The sequence below is a fragment of the Mesocricetus auratus genome, unplaced genomic scaffold, assembly GCF_017639785.1.
Source record: "Mesocricetus auratus isolate SY011 unplaced genomic scaffold, BCM_Maur_2.0 Super-Scaffold_100014, whole genome shotgun sequence".
NCBI lineage: Eukaryota > Metazoa > Chordata > Mammalia > Rodentia > Cricetidae > Mesocricetus > Mesocricetus auratus.
This window is the reverse complement of record NW_024429197.1, coordinates 41,867,164-41,884,607: the sequence shown is the minus strand read 5'-3', so window position 1 is coordinate 41,884,607 and position 17,444 is coordinate 41,867,164. Positions and strand designations below refer to the sequence as shown.

Sequence of the window (17,444 nt, the reverse complement as noted above, 5' to 3'; positions counted from 1 at the left end):
ATTTGATCTCAGAAGACTCTTAAATGCATCTTTTATGTGGAGATGGTCTGTTTGGGATTTAGGCCTCACATTAATAATGGATAGCAGTTGTTTTAGTTATTGTAAAAGTGCCCCCCCCACACACTTCCAAAGTTACTATTTTAGTAACTTGTGGAAGGATGGAATGAAACTTCTCCAACCACTTCTGGCAAGGTTCACAATTGCATATGGATAAGATGCAAAGTGTAAGATAATTTGAATGAATTATAGTCTGCAGTGAAAGTGCTGAGATTCGAAGGCTGAAATTCCAATTGGCAAAAGTTTGCAACACATAGAACTTGTAGATAATACCAGCATGCTGCAATAGCAAGAGAGAAAGACCCTTATGGACACAAGGGTGTCTTCTCGAGTGAGATTTGCAAAGCTAAAGTTCTGCTCTGGGTGTGCATTTCAGGAGCATACCTGTGTATCCATGCAGGCCCCAGACATAGGCAGGTATTTAACAAAGTTGGCTTCTCTGGAGTTATTATCACGTTAAGAAAGTTTTTTTTCTTCCCTTTTCCCCCTCCTGCACACTTGGCAGCATTGATTGATGCATTCACTAGGCCTCCACACCACTAAGAGAGACGCTCGTTTGGTGTAGCAGTTTGTGAAGAAAATGTACAATAAACAGGGAATAAAGGCTCATTTGTTTTATGAGAGGGTCTTTAAAAGTTGATTTACAATTTATTTAACTTTCTGGAATATTTATAACACGTTAGAGCCAGTTTCAGAAAGAAAAACTTAGGTCGTTTATTGCTCATTTAAAAAAAAAGATCCAGTAAGCATGGTGATAAATGTACTCTAACTGTAAGAGTGAACTCAGTATGCTGTGTGCACTTTGAAGGGGCTTTACCTTGAGAATGCCAGGCCTCTTCTTTTGATTGAGGATGGGCATATCATAATCAACTCATGTACCTGCCTAAATCCTGACAGTTCAGCCGAAATTTATGAGTAAAGCTTTTAGGTTAAAAAAAAAAAGTAGTTTCCAGCACTCCCACTATTCTGTGGCTCTTAAAATTGGCTTGCCTTCAAATAGATCCACATTTTAGATGCCGATGCAAAGCCACACGGCTTGGAAGCAGGTCCACAGGTTTATTTTTATTGGTGGGCTGTGACATTCTCATCCAGTATGTATGTAAAATATTACTTGTTTTCTCATGGATATTTTTGAAATATTGCAGAGTTTATGGTGTTTTGTTCAGCAGCATGACTTATGAGAACATGCTCCCCCCCCCCCGGAACAGTTATGCTTTCTTTGAACGTTTCCTGTAATTTTTTTTTAAGTTTGTATGCTTGGGGGGATATGTGCATCAATACGTTGACTAAGTATAAGTAAAGTTACATAAAATATTATATACTTTTAGTCACGGTCTGGGAACCTTGGGAGGAATAATACATGGTAAATACTTCTGATGCAATACTGGGGAATGTAGATTGTCCATGATGACGGGTTGACCTTATTTTCAGATTTTTTATTTTTTTATGTTTTATGAAGAGATACATGGGCATCTGGTTGGCAGGTGAATGCAATACTTCTTAACCGATGCAGTTATCAGGTTTTAGGAAGTGTCTTAGGACATATAAAATAACCACGTTAGGATGTTTATTTAACATGTTTATTATCATTAATAAGGTAATGCCTTAGCACAGATATGATGTGTTTGGAGCTACTTGCCTTATAAAATGGAGCTGAGTGAGTCTAAAATGAAAGGCTCCTTTTGGAGAAGGCTCACTGTAGTTTAAAGTTGCCCTCAGAGATTCCTCCCATAGTGCCACAAGAGTCTTAGTCTCTACTGTGTCCTGTGTACATCTGCATGTCAGTCAGTATGAAACATGTAGCATTTGTGTATTTCAGAGCATTTCAAGGATGAGCTCATAACTTAGTAATATTTAAATGCTTTGTGGTTTGGCATGTACCTTAGCGGATAAACTGCGACTTGCCCCCTGCATTTTCCTTCCAAAGGAATAAAGATTCCTAAACATTATGCAGTTTTAAAATGCTAATGGTTTATGGTAAAGAATAATTTATTTCTTGTATTTTACTCTTTTTCCCACACTTGAAGAATGTGCACATGCTAACCAAAGCTCGCCAGTTTTTTTTATTATTCCTTTTTTTTGAAAAGAGCAAGTTTCAAAACTGAACTTGAGCCATGGAATCAAAAATTTGTGCAGAAAGAGAGAAAAGGCTAATTATTCTGACAATTAAATATGAATTATATTATTATAGACTTACTTTAAAGAATCCTGCTATGTGTAATATTTACATAGTTGATTAAAATTTGTAAAAAAATTTAACATATTTCACGATTGAAATATAATACCTTTGGTGTACCTTCAAATGTTTAAAATTTTAATAACTTCTTTAGTAGTAATACTATTTTTGGCATTACAGTTTCTTGTACCTTAGTGTTTAGGTTGATATAACAAACGTTAAAAAATGAATATACTTATCTTTGTTCACTCTAACTCTAACTCTTCTTAAAAAGTCACCAAATATTCCTCTAGCTTCCTTATCTTCATTTATTTGAAAGTAAATAATTTATCTTTGTGGCAGAAAGCCGTTATATAAAATTGGTGTGGCCTAGTTAATCAAGAGTTGGATGTCCTCTCTGAAACGCTTGTGAATGTTACTGTTTAACTTTTTAAAAAATCTTTATACTTAAAATTTCTGACCAACATCAACATAAGAATCACATACTTTTTAAGTAAGCCAGGAAGAAAAATTCAAATGCTTTAAATTCAATTTTCTCTTCAAATTATGTATTTTAAAGAGAGATCTGTGAAGGTTCTCCTTGAGTCTTCTGTTTGCTGGTGGGGAAAGAGCTGAAATATTATTTTGAAAAGTGAGATGATGCGTCTTACAGGTCTGGTTGCTTTCGAGGGTGTCCAGTCCTCTCAGGCACTAAATGTGTTCAGTTGCAAGAGTGCCGTCACGGTGAGGCTTTACTCTGGGCATGGAACTCTGCTTTGTTTGGTGGGTCCCCCCCCCACACACACACTCCTTTTTTGTTCTCTTCCCATAGTTCGGTAATGATTTCTTGGGCATGGACCTTTTATTTTGGCTCAAAGAACACTAGATCTTCCCTCAGGTCTTATCTGAAAAGACCTACCACGTTTTTATATCTTTCAGTTTTTTGGTAAATTATCGGCAACTATAATATTTAGAAGAGTAATTGAGATATTACCAAAATACATGGAGGCAGATGAGAGTCTACACCAGCTCTCCAGAGGGAAAGCCTTTGTTTTCATTGACGGTGGAGATGGGCCTTGCTCCTAGACTTCCTTGACTGGCACCTGAGTGTTTCGGATTTGCCAATCTGGCTGCTAGGCCCTGGCTGCACTACAAATGGTGAGGTCGAGGCTGGGACAAAAGCAGATATGGCCTCCTTGAAATAGGGTTAAGAGTATATATTGCTAGACAAGTTTAGATAAACTGGGCCTGCTGTGTAAAGGATCTGGGAAGTAGGCCGCACGGTACAATGTACCAAAATGTTGACAAATCCTTAGCCATTTTCCCCTTTCAGAAGGTAAGTAATGGTACTGACAGTGTGTCCCCATTCCCCTTGGCTGCCCTAAGGGATTTTACATATGATTTTACAGGTAATATAATCCTTGGACCACATTTCATGTGAGATGAAGGGTTTCTTTGGGACAGCTCCCAGAGCAAGTTGTCTTCTTTTGTGCTGGTCGTATTTGTATTTTTGGTTTTTTTTTCCCTTTCCCTAGGATGAGTTCCATCCTTTTTCCCCTTTCCCTAGGATGAGTTCCATCCTTTTTCCTCTTTCCCTAGGATGAGTTCCATCCTTTTTCCCCTTTCTCTAGGATGAGTTTCATCCTTTTTTCCCCTTTCCCTAGGATGAGTTCCATCCTTTTATTGAAGCCCTTCTGCCTCACGTCCGCGCCTTCGCCTACACATGGTTCAACCTGCAGGCCCGAAAGCGAAAATACTTCAAAAAGCACGAGAAGCGCATGTCGAAAGAAGAGGAGAGGGCTGTGAAGGATGAACTGCTAAGTGAGAAGCCCGAAGTCAAGCAGAAGTGGGCTTCCAGACTTCTGGCCAAGTTACGGAAAGACATCCGACCTGAGTACCGAGAGGATTTTGTTCTTACAGTCACAGGGAAAAAACCTCCATGCTGTGTTCTTTCCAACCCAGACCAGAAAGGCAAGATGCGGAGAATTGACTGCCTCCGCCAGGCAGATAAAGTGTGGAGGTTGGACCTCGTCATGGTGATCTTGTTCAAAGGTATTCCGCTGGAAAGTACTGATGGCGAGCGCCTTGTAAAGTCCCCGCAGTGCTCCAATCCAGGGCTCTGTGTCCAGCCCCATCACATAGGAGTTTCTGTTAAGGAACTCGACTTATACTTGGCATACTTTGTGCACGCAGCAGGTAAGTGCAACGGGAGGAACTCTTGCTTTCTTGTGTATGTTCCTTCTGGTGACCTCTGTGCCTGCTGAACCATTCCTGACCTCCCTATAGGGCCTACGTAGGGCATCGGGCCAGTGAGGTTTCAGAGGTAAACCAGAGTCAGGACAGTTTGAACAGTTTGCCGCCCTTGTCTGAGGTGCCACCCTCATTCGGGTGTAAAAGCAAAGCTTCCAGAGAATTCCCACTCAGGTCGTACATGGTAAGGAAAGCTGTCAGAAGTCTTGGTAATTCAGTGGCTGAGAAGTTGTAGTCACAGTTTTCCGACTCCTGGTAAGAGAGGCCTCATGACAATCCTCGGTATAAAGAGTAGATTTTTAAAAGCGGGTTGTGATCTTGTTAAGAAATACATCTATCTCCTTTGCTGTTAGCTGCTTTTCTGTTGGAGCTGTGTTTAAACTTTTGAGGCCTCTTGCACCCCTTGCCAATTAAAAAGCTGGAGGTAAGGTTACTATCAAAATGCAGGGCATTTATGAGAGGAAGATAATCACATTAATATACAAGCTTAGCAGCTTCGTATGTGGGAATTCTCTGTGTCATTTCAAATAGCTGAAGGAAACTAACCAACCGAATTCTAAGCAGGTGATGTTAAATGTGAGCAGCTTGCACAGCCTGGGTGAATGCACTGAGAAATAACTATTGGTAATTGATCCATCGACCTATTTTGATTTGCATGAGATCCGCTGTTGATTTTGAGACATGTCTTACCAGGGTGTGCTTCAGAAGAGTATTCAGGAATCAACTGTTGAGGGCTGGGAGAAATAATGCAGCTTTACTTTGTTCTTTTCATCTTGTTTTAGACAAAGGCTCATTGTGTTACGCGAAAGCTCAGGTCTTGTGTAACTTGTTGACTTTTTATATGTACATATCAGTCTTGCTAGATTGCTTTCATGGCAGTTACTTAAGCCAGATGGGAGAAAGAAAGTTGTGGAATCCTATCAGTGACTTGTTTGGGAGGGCTCTCTCTCTCTTCCTCTCTTCTCTCTCTCTCTCTCTCTCTCTCTCTCTCTCTCTCTCTCTCTCTCTCTCACACACACACACACACACTCTTTCTCTCTCTCCCACACATTTTTCTTTTTCCCCACAATGAAGAGAAAATATACTATCTGAAAAATCAACACTATTTTGCAAAAGACTTTTAAAATCTGAAAAATTTTAACTTTCAAAGAAATCAGCTAACATTTCACTCTCTCTGTTTTTCTAATATATGATTTAGAAAGAGAACTTTTGTTACCCATCTGTCCTTACTTAAGAAACTGGAGAAACTGACTTTGCAAGCATGTCACATCATCATTTGTGTTGTGTTGGCAGGGGATAGATGTGTGTTTCAGAGGATGTGCTCTGAAAACGTTTCAAATATTTGGGCTTTTGAAAACGTACACTCAATCACAAGGCATGCCTGTTGTTTTAGCCGTCGAAGCAGCAGAAGTTCTAGACGGGGACAAGTGGCCTTTCCTTAACCCTCCTTAACCTTGCTGTCCACTTTCCTTGTCTACAGTAAAAGCAAAGTTAGGTGTTTTTTTTCTTCTTCATTATTTGTATGTGTTAAGTGCCTGAGGGCGTAAAACTGTTATAGGCGTTCCCAGTGCTTTCTGAGAACTCTTTACATCATGTGTTTATCATTTAGATATTTAGGAAAAGAATTTATTAGTGATAGTGCCTGTCCTAATTGGGCAACTTCGAAACTTGAGGGTGCCAGCAACTGACGCCCTTCACTGGTTCACCTTTCTCTGTGATGGGTCATTATTGTGCAGCTACTTCCTGTCCTTAAGACAATGCTGTTTCTGGTTGGTGGGATGCTGCTCTAATGACATTTGGGAGGTTTCTTAGGAGAGTTAGCAGTCTTACAGCTTATGAAAGATTTATTGACAGCCACATGGATCAGACTACCTTGGGTTTGGTGTTCCTTGTGTATCCCAGAATCCCCCTCCTGGGGCCTGAATACTAGCCAAATGCCTGACCAGTGGTTTCCAGAGCACTGCTGTCATGGCTGCCCGTGGTGCCCGCAATAGGGCGCTTGCAAAAAGAAAATAGTAAAAGCCCTTCATCAGGAAATACTTCAAATTTGATTTAAGATATTTGTATTTATTTCTTTTTTAACCTCTTATTTGTGGCAGAGAAGCTGCTACTGCTGATAGGTGGATCGGCGAACCTATGTGCAGCTGATTTGACAGGCATCTGTTATCAGGCTGAAGATTTGTAAACACTAAACAATGTTTCTACCTCCTTAAAAGTTTTGAGAACTTGCCAGTACTGGCAAGAAGCGAGACCCTGAAGCGTGCGTGCTTCTCGAGATCCATGCCAAAACCGTTGTGGCCTTTGCACCTGTACTGCATTTTTCCCCTGTTTCTTTGAAAATGCACTTGTTTCCTCCAGAATGCCTCCAACTCCCCTATATAACCACCAAAATGAGATTCCCTAACCTCTTTTAAAACATGTGCATTGATTATTACTTCATGTACTAGCCTTTTGTTTTGTTTTATTGTTGTTGTTGATTTTTTTTTTTTTTTTGGCAAAACACTGAAATGTGAATACTGGAAGCAAATGTGTCAGCAAATATTTGTTAAAAGCAGAGGTTTTTTTGTTTTTTTGTTTTTTGTTTTGTTTTTTTTGGCTAAGGCTTAGGGATGATAAAAGCCAGTGCTTTAGTGCTTTGACTGCAGCCCTAAGTCTAGTGGCATTAGAATTAGAATTGAGTGACTTTTGTGTCAAGTAAACAGAGAGAAGTATAGAGAAATCCCATGATTCCATAAGCCTGAAACTTTCATCCTGTTCGGTCCATAAAACAACAAAACCATTTTATGTCTTTAATTTGGTCTCTATTTGCATTGTCTTTCCATGTTGGTACTATCGTGGTATCATGGCAAATGGTTTTCTTTGTGGGCATGTAACAGTAAAGCTAATTTATGACCAGCCTTTACCAGATGATCTGTATCAGAATCTACAATATACCCGGCACGTGGCAAGGTCACAATTTAAGTTGTTAAGGTCATAACCTTAGCCACCAGGCATTTGACCTTTTAGATAAAGTTAACCTTTGTTCATTAGTAGGCACTCAACCGAGAACTTTGTGAAGAGTTTTTTCTTTCTTTTTTTTTTTCTTTTAACATTTTTTTGAAACTGCTTCTGTACAACTTCTGGAAATGTAATCAGATTCTAAGGATTCTGTTAAATTAGTTAAATTTTGTTAAGCGGTTGGACTTTTAAAAGGACTTTTTGCTAGGACAGAGGTAGATTGCTTTTGTTACGACATAAAACGATACTCACTGTTTATGTTTGGTACTACCTGGTGTGGAGAACAGCAACAGCTCTGAGGTAGTCTTTACATGTGGCGACACTTAAAATCTAAAATGAAGCAAATGGAATTATGTTTAGTTCAACAGAGGCCCTTGCTAATTTGCAGGTGGCAATGGGCCCAAAGCTGAACCATTGTCACTTTTTAAAGGTGAGGAGTTTTCTAAGACCGCACGTATCCTCAGCTGTCTTAAAAAATCCACTTGGAAAGATCAAGTGACCAAAATTGTCAGCAAATTGCTGCAACTGCTAATTAGCCAACGACAAGGGAACCGATGCCCTCATGGCAGTGCGAGTACGCGTGAGTTTTAGGATGGGAAGTGAACACGTCTGTGGGGTACAGGAGCTGATGGTTGCTCTGTCTCTGCCCTTGCAGGAAGAGCTGTTTCAGTATTCCCAGCGTCTTGGTACCCATCTTGTAACCTGCAGGGCAGTGTCACTCATCACCACATGGACTGTACCGAAGTGTTCCTTTGGTGATGCTTTCAGAAATACTCACTTTAAGTCGGGACTCTGCTAGTTTGGCTATGATGAGCCACGTGGTTCCATTTCAGCCAAAAGAGCTATTCCCATTCAGGTGCGCGTTAGTTTTATTTTGGCCTCGTGACTGCCATTCCTTCATATAGTACTAGAGAAAGCCATGATATGCAGATAGACCAGATGGTCATGTTGACAGATTGAGAATTCACTTCCTACTGCTTCAGAGCAGGTGTAAGATGGGGAGTGCCTGTGAGTGTGTGCTTTGTGTGCATGCGTGCAACCCAGGCTGCTGCACCCAGAGTGCTGCTTACTCAGTAGCAATGATCTCAATAATATTCAAAAGATACTTTTAAAAACGTGGGATAATTACGCATAAGGTTACACTACATATAAGATAATTTGAAACATTAAAATGAGTCATATTTTGTTCTATTTTATAAGTCTATGTCCAATTAATGTTTACAATGTACTGATTTTTAGGTGACTTGGCACATTTGTTAGAGGGAGTGTTGTGTTTCTAACATATACTCAGCATGTTCTACTGGCAAGTATATGTGTATATGTGTTTACTTTCAAGACTAGGGCTGTACATACATAATTAAACTTCTTCAGAAACTTAACACGCTCCCTAGCAGAAACTTGTGCACGTAGGTCCATGATTTCTGGTGATAAAATAGGTTTGGATAAAGAAGGGATAAGATCAATATATGGTGAAACTTAAAATTAAGAGAGACCTAGTCTGTATCCAGTATTCCAATCCTGACCTGAAGCCAAATTCATGGTAGAATTTTTGGCTCATTGACATATTGTAAATCACTGATACATGTATACAGTTTTATCTCTTAATTCCATACAGATAGTTCTAGCAACCAACAAACTGGAGATTAAATGTGACTTTCAGAGCCTTAAGTGTGTTCTGCAGTAACCTGAGGATAGTAACAATATCCTTTCCCTTGAATTTAGTAACAAAAGCCTGTGCTTAGGGCAAAGTGAAGAAGATGGAAGCTGGCTCGCAGGACCACGGGGCAAACGCTGGTGGAGAGGAAGCCTTTGAATGGAAATCAGTTTGTTTATGGCTAAGAGGTTTGACTGTGTTGGTTAGAAAATTTCCCAATTCTATTGGCATGGTTTGCCTGTCTTCCTTCCCACCCTGTGATGAATAGCATTAATTTAAACCTATTTAAGGCTAGTGTGGGAGAAACCACAGCTTTTGTTGTGGTCAGTGCTGTACACAGTAGGACTGGGTTAGGGCCTGTAGCTCCTTCCAGAGGATGCAGAACAGCCCGTTGGCTCTTTAGATCTCCCACAGAAGCAATTGCTCCTGAATGTCAGTATAGATTATTGAAAACAATACTGAGGACTAGAAGAGAAGAAAAAAAATCAGATTGGGCTTAGCAAATATGCTAAAATCTAGTTTGTACCGTTCCTTAAGTAAGTTCTTTGTGGTTATTTAGAGGTGAGACCTTGCTTTCAAAAATATTATGAATCGTAAACCCTTGTGGGATTGGGAGAAATGGGAGGAGTCAGGTAGAGGAGGAAAAGTATGAACAAGCTGCATGCATTGTTACGGGGGATGGAAAACCATAGACTTAACTGAAGTGGAGATACTCTGAAGGAGTTTTGGCCTAAGCAGCAACTATAAAGGATCTCAGGCAGGAGGATGTCAAGTGGAGAAGTTTATAATGCATATTTCCACTTTTTTTGTATAATTAGTTTGAGACAAAGTTGTAACTTGAAGCTACTTCAAGGTTTAATTCAAAACTTTAGAAAACAAGTGTTTTACTAAGACTTCTTTTGGCATTAAGCACTCAGTTAAGGACTCTGGGATGCACACGGTTTGGCAAGGGTGCTGGGAATGTGCGCTTCTGACTTCTGTTGCTCTGTATCATGTAGCTCACAGTGCCAGCACGACACTCTCAGTCTCTTTCCCGGTGGTGTAATGGTAGCCCACACTTTACAGATCCAGACTCTGATGTCTCTGAGTGGGACAGAATTGTCTCACTTCTACTTAAATGGAAGTGGCTTTTCCTTTTTATGACCCTCGCCTCCCGGCCCCCATATCGGAAAACAAGTACTCATTTTTTTTTTTATTATGGTATCGAAGTGCTTCAGCTAAGGGAATTAGCCCTCCTATCACTGTTCTGGTTAAATAAACATGATTTTGGAGATAAAGAATGGTAAGTCCAGCAAATGGTGCAGGCAGCAACTCTATAGCACATGACATATTTGCTGTTGTGTTTGCAAAACAACTCCATAAGACACAGTGGAGACCAAGATGTTCTTCAGATCTATGTACCTTGGCACCCCTTGGTCTTCTCTGAGCTGCACTACATGTGGTAAACTCAGCAACAGGTAGGATGGTCACAGTGACTGTGAACTCAACTGCAGGAGAATCATTTAACGTCTTTGAGAACTTTGCTGACTTTTACATCTTTTTATGTCTTTCAACCCCCATCTACTGAGAGTACCAACACGGAACTGGAAGGGAGGGAATGGAACTCCACATGTGTGCGCTACAGTTGACACCACACTGAGTTCACCTTCTACTTAGCTTGCTCGTTTTAACTTCATTTTATTTTCTCAATGCGGGGCATCCCCACGTTGCTAGGCAAACCACCTGCCTCTGACTACTCCTTACAATCCTTCTTTCTTTTCTTTTCCTCCCCCCCTTCTCCCACTCCTTAACTCTTCTCTCAATAGTTGGGAGTAACAAAACTCCCAAGAGCAGCCCACAGCAGCATTACTTGCTCAGAGTGACATCCAGGCAAGGTCTCTTGTCTCCAAAATCTTTCTAACTTGTGTATTAGTAACCCAGATGCCATTTAAATAGTAGCAGACACCTGCCTAGATTCAAAGGGGGGAAGAAAACTGTCAAAATGAAAACTTTCCATGGAGATACTTTCCTGTGCAGTTGGAGTCTTAGGCATAGAAGAGGCTGGTGGTTGGTTAGGAGAGAAATGATCAGTTAGAGTAAAAAATCTGGAATGAGTTATTTGTTCTTCTTTTTGGAATGGTGATGTGAGTAAATGTATTTTGAAGCAGCTTTAAAATATTTTTTTAAAGATAAAGCTAGATTAATGAATATTAGATACTTTGGGATGATATTGACTAGTAAACCAAGTATTACCTAAAAATCTTAACTCTTAACATATTTATATATGTAGGAGGAATAATGTTTTTAACTTCTAATGATTTAATTTAAAAAATTTTAAAATTAATTTGCTTTGAAATTTGCCTTTGGTTTTATGTTAATAATATAAAGTAAAGATCATGTTTCGAAAGGGGATTTTTTAAATTTAAAATTTCAATATTAAAATAGAAAAATATGAAAACAGAGATGATTTGTTTTAATTCCCTTATTTGATTTTTGGAACTAAGATAAGATTAGTGTTTTGTCTTGTTTTTCAGGGGTGGGGGCACTTTTTGAGACAAGGTTTCTCTGTGTAGCCCTTGCTGTCCTGGAACACACTCTGTAAACTAGGGTATTAAAGGCATGTGCCTCCATGCCTGGCCAATATTAGTTCTTAATGATTGCAGTGCAAAACCTAAAAGTCACACAATGTGAATTTTACCATTGCAAATGGATAAAAAAGACCCACAACTCCAGTTCATACTATGTCGGTTCAGTGTATGTATTACTTCTAAGATGTATTTAAATCAGCTGCTGAGTTTAACTTTCATTAAATAAAACAGAAATATCACTTTTGTTCTATGAGACGAAGTTTCACTGTGTAGTACCAAATGACCTAGAACTTGTTTACATAGGCAAGGCTGAATTCACAGAGATCTGTCTGCCTCTGACTTCTGAGTACTGGTATTAAAGGTGTGTATCATTATGCCTACCTTGAAATAAGATTTGTGTGTGTGTGTGTGTGTGTGTGTGTGTGTGAGAGAGAGAGAGAGAGAAACTTTTGAAATACTCTATAAATTAAAAAGGTGATTATTAAGCTAGGCATAATGACTCAGTCCTTATCTCAGCATTCAGTAGGCTGAGGCAGGAGGATTGCCACCTTGGGTTACAAAATTAGGCCTTCTCTCAAAAGGTCATGGAAGAGAAGAGTGAGGATATTGAAAACATTCTGTGAAACCGTGAAGCACTAGTCATGTTAGGTTGCTATCCTTGATTGCGATTATCTGAGTGATTTTATTCCGTTTCACAGTTCTGGCTAGCACATTGCCTCCATGCTATTGGAGAAGGTAGCTACAGTACGTCACACAGCTTGTCCTGCGTTATTTGGTGAGGGGAGGTATTAAGTAACAGGGACAGTAGAATCACAGTGTTAGTATTTCCTGTCCTCTCAAAATCAGAGACAAAACTTAATATTAGTGATGTGAAGCCGTCTCTTCTGTGTGGCTGTGGCTTCTCTTGTCTCCCTTTCCCTGCTGGAGGCATTTACAGTCACGTATATTCTCACCCTAAAGGGATTAGTTATCTAAGCTCCTGCATATAATGATTTTTGTACATACAGGATTCCTTATTGTCACTTTGAAATCTCCCATTGACTTCCAAAGGAGGTGACATAAAAGGACTCAGGCTGACAGATTCTCATCAATTTTTATGGAAGTGTTGACTGCAGAGGGCCATGGACATGTGGGTCAAATGGCTGAAGTGGCCTGGAGCCCTTCTCTGTGCCGTTTTAGAGTGTTCCAATTGGATGTGTGATGGGGATGCATAAGAACTCACTACAGAGTGCGAGGTACAGTGTGTCTGCAGGTAGACCTGTGCAGCTCACTGTCACACGGCTGTGTGGGTACTGTTATAACAGCACACACTAACAGCAAAGATCACAGTGACTTTTATGCCGATGCAGCTATCATTTATCTATCTATCTATCTATCTATCTATCTATCTATCTATCTATCTATGAGGCAGGGTCTCTCTGTGTGGCCCTGGTTGTCCAGGAACAGGCTCTGCAATCCAGGCTAGCCTAGAACTTGGATCTGCCTGCCTCTGCCTCCCGGAGTGCTGGGACTGAAGGCTTGGCCATATGCTGGTGGTTTTCGTTACTGAAAGTATGCATTTAAAAATGCCCATGGAAAATTTTGTGCTCGAGAGTATGTTTGTCTTATTAAGTGATTGAAGACTAAAGTGTTGGACCAATGTTTAGGATGGACAAGGATTTTAGGTAAGAATTTGGCTGCATGGTTTGTTTGCATAAAAATGCTTGTGTCTCTGTAGGACTGTGATGTGACTTTTGCATGGGGGTCTATCACATAAAATCAGTGAGTGGGTTCATTTAGTTGGCCTCCCCTCCCTTCTTGTAAAAGGTAGAGGTTTTCTTTTGGAACTTAGCCTCCAGTAATGCCTGACAGCGGGGTCTGTGAGATGCTGCAATGCAGCAGGGTAGCGTTGCCAGGGAAAGACAACCATCGCAGTGCTTTGGTGGCCCATCAGTAAGTGGCAAGGATGTTTATTAAAATTATTTTTAATGTCCTTTTGAAGCTCACTCCCGTCACCGTCTTCAGTCATGAGGTATAAAGCGCTCTGGGCTGGCTCATGGCCTATGGCATGAAAGTACTTACTGCAGAAAGGCTGCTGGCCTGCGTTTGGTTCCTGGAACATACATGGAGATGGAAAGAGAAGTGAATCCACAAAGTTGCCCCCTGACCTCTACACCTGTGCCATAACAGTGTACTCCCCCATATCATGCTCACACACACATACACAATAATAAAAAATTGAAAACAATTACTGTGCTGAAATTTTTTAATAAATTATTCTTCAATATTTTTAAATTTTTCTGTTCTAGAGTTTCAATAAAGTGTATTAAGGATAATAATTTTAAAAATATAACACCTTACCAAGCCCAGAATATATATTATATAATCATATATTTTTATATATTACATAATAAATATATATTTTGTATCACATACTTTTTATATATGATATATACACATGTTTTGTGAGACTATCAGGCTGAAATGTTACAGTTAAAGAATTAATTGTTCTAAAGATATGTGTCCCTCATCTCAGAAAAGATGAAAAACATGCAAAATGGATAAATGCAATCCTTTGTACTTTTGCCACCTACATTTTTAAACTACAGAGACTGATTTCTCTAGAAAGGTCAGAGATCTCAAACAGAAAGCTTTGTGATTCTTCAGAGAGAGACATTTTGAGTTTTGCTCTGTAGAGACTGACTGTGCCTGGCATTCCCTTTATTTTCAGTTGAGCCTGGGAAGTGACTTGGGTGGAGGGTGACACACATGTGACACTTGGTCCTGAGACAGCTGGCCGGGCAGGAGGGCAGAGAGCCGGGTTAGACAGCAACATGAACTCCACTTCGTCTCCTTATTATGCAGCCTCTTAGTTTAGAAGTGAGCACAGAGCCTTTAGGGGTTTGTCCAGTTTTGCGGTAGAGCCTTCCTTTACACACTCAATCACGGGGAAACCAGCGAGGTTTGTGTATTTGGGTACCATGGGCTTTCTGGAGTGTTACACCTTGTAAATCTGGGTTTCTTTGATTTTATGTGAGCTTGTTTGTCTTTACTTTCTGACTTCTCCTAGTTTGAGACGATCATTCCTGTTGTATGTGGGAGAATAAATATATTCAGAAGACTTGTGTGAGTGGCTGTCCTTGCTCAGAAATAGGGTCAGTGAGCAAACTCACTAAAGTTGGACGATTTGGAAATAATGAAGCATGCATTTAATCTAAGTCTCTCAGATCTCATGCTTGTGCTTTTGAAATGCAATATTTATCTAGTCTTTTCTTACCTATTGTCTCACTAGCTCTCCACATAAACCTTAACATTTGGGTTGAAGAGTGTATGTAATTGCCTGTATGCAGTAGGAAGCAGGTTGAGGAACTTGTCCCAGGTATGATGATGGTTAGTAGATTGCTCTTTTGTGGCTTCCTTTTATCTCTGATACATGCTACAACAAACATATCATGCTCTGAGCCCTGCTTCTGAATTTACGGTGACTAAAACAATATGTTCTCCAGAACTGCACGATAATCTTGAAATCCGTGGTTTATTTAGAAACTTGCAAAAGTTCTAAGAAAATACCCAGAACATTGTCTGTGTTGGTATTGAATTTACTTTCTTACCTTAAAGGAAACTCAGAGACCCAGAACTTTTTGTTATAGACAGGTAGCCGAAGTTCTGCCTCCCCAGAATGCTGCGATGGAAGAAGCTGTGTGAATCAGACGGCAGCCGCATCGTGTGGATGCTCTGGCTCATACTGGCCAGGGAGGTCAGTTTGGCTGCCTCTCCTGACAGATTCTACCATGGTACTGGCAGTTGAGTCATCAAACATATTTTCAGTTCTTACGGCCTCCCCATGGTGCTAGGTTCCCAAGATATGAGAACATACCATGCAATGATTTATTTATCTTACGTGTAATTTCTTCAGAAATTAATATTTCAAAGCTTTTGATACTTTTATAGGAGGGTCTTTCTAAGTCATAGGCTGTGTGGAGTCTTTAAACAGTTGTAGAATGAGTTGTTCATTTTTCTAAATTAAAAAATGCGTGTGTGCGTGTGTTTACATGATGGAGATGTAGAAGAGGGTAAATGTCATGGTGTATGTGTAAACCTGTGTGTGTGTGTGTGTGTGTGTGTGTGTGTGTGTGTGTGTGTAGAGAATAACAACAACTTTGTGGAGTCAGTTTCTCTTTTACCTTTTTGTGGGTCCCAGGGAAGAAACTCAGCTCACCAAATTTGCTCTGTGGGTACTTTTACCAGCTAAGCCATCCCATTTGCCCCTGTATTGCTTTTTATAATAAGGTAATTAGGGCACATTGAGGGTTGTGACATTTGACTATATTTCTATTAGCATTCAAGATTTTTTTGGTATCAGAAATATTCATGTAAATGTTGTAAAAGTCCAGACATGGACAGTGGTGCCCACGCTTTCTATTACTTAGGAGCTGAATACTGTGACATGTTTTCTCTCGAGCAAGCCACAGAGACACATAATTTTTTGTTTCTTTTTTTTAAAAGATGTTTTCCCTATACTGATGAAGTACAAAACAAATAGAGTTACAGGAAAACAAAACATGGGGAGCGTTAGAGTGGAAAACACAAAGGATGGGGAGCCTTGGAGAGCAAACTGTAGGGAATTCATTTGGCAGTTGGTGGCGGTTCCTAAAACACAGCCAGATTTCAGCGGTGCAGTCTCCTACAGTAGGCGTTTGCTCCCTCTCTGAGAGTTAGCAATGGCAAGACTTCTGCAGCAAAGCTGGTGCGAGGTTGCCAGGGGTCTGGAGTCGCTTTGCCTTTCCTTGTGGTCCAAAGGTAGCAGATGCACGTCGCATTGCGTTCAGATAGTGAGCACCCACAGCTACTGTGACTGTGTGTGTCAGGGTGGTAATGGGATGGCTGGATGGTCTGTGGCGAAATGTGTGTAGATGATGAAAAGAACCGGAAAAGTTCCAGCTCTCATATGAAGGAACAAAAGAGCAGTAGGAATCTGGTGGCCCCAATAACATATGCTGGGGTTTGTTTATTCTCTATTTCATTTGCTTGTTGTTTAAGCTGAAAGTGAAATCTGTTTCTACCACAACTACTATGCATGCTTCTGCCTGTATAAATCATACAATAAATAATTTGTTCTACAATTAGTTTCAAAACGCAGAACATGCAGTCTATAACATTTACAAAATGGCATGGAACGGTCCTAGAAGCTCATCCTGAGCACTGTAAATAAAAATGGCTGGGGATTAGTCTCAGAAACATGTGGGACGTCATGAAACTCAAGACGCAGCTCTTTGTTTAACAGTCAGTAAGAGAAGCGAAGCAAACTTGATACAGTGCATGGGATGGTAGCAGTTCAGATCCCCCAGGGAAAAGAAAACCACGTTGCCTTCGGATTAGATAACCTGTATGTACAAATGCCAGAGTGTGCTTGATGATTTTAGCAATATTTTGTATTTCCTTTATTTAAGAGTATCTTATTTCCAAATGATGAAAGTTTTAAAATTTGAAAATCTGTTTTCCCCCAATCTTTAGAATTTTGCCCTCTCTGTCTCTCCTTGTTTTTTTCATGATGCCAAAAAGCATTATAATGTTATTCTGTTTTGTCTCCTATTTTTCCTGTAGCACTGAAAAACCATAAACAATATTCCCTAATGTCCTAATATTACATATTTCTAAATATGTATGTCCAGGTTGGGATTAAGTTGTAATAAAGCCATTAACACTCATTTCTGGTTTTAGAGTCTTTAGAAAGAAATTGTTTCAGAACGTTATTCTCTTTTGAAAACTCAGTGCAACATCTGGA

General features: G+C 39.9%; 1 protein-coding gene across 6 annotated transcripts in view; it reads left to right on the top strand.

Annotated features, from left to right (window-relative positions):
- Nucleotides 1-17,444, top strand: part of Nfia (nuclear factor I A) — a 341,159-nt gene that overhangs the window by 6,839 nt on the left and 316,876 nt on the right. For all 6 annotated transcript variants that reach the window (XM_040757137.1, XM_040757136.1, XM_005074314.4 and 3 more), the window contains one exon: nt 3,877-4,408. In XM_040757137.1, coding sequence (XP_040613071.1) covers nt 3,877-4,408 — 532 coding nt within the window. The remainder of the gene's footprint in view (nt 1-3,876; nt 4,409-17,444) is intronic.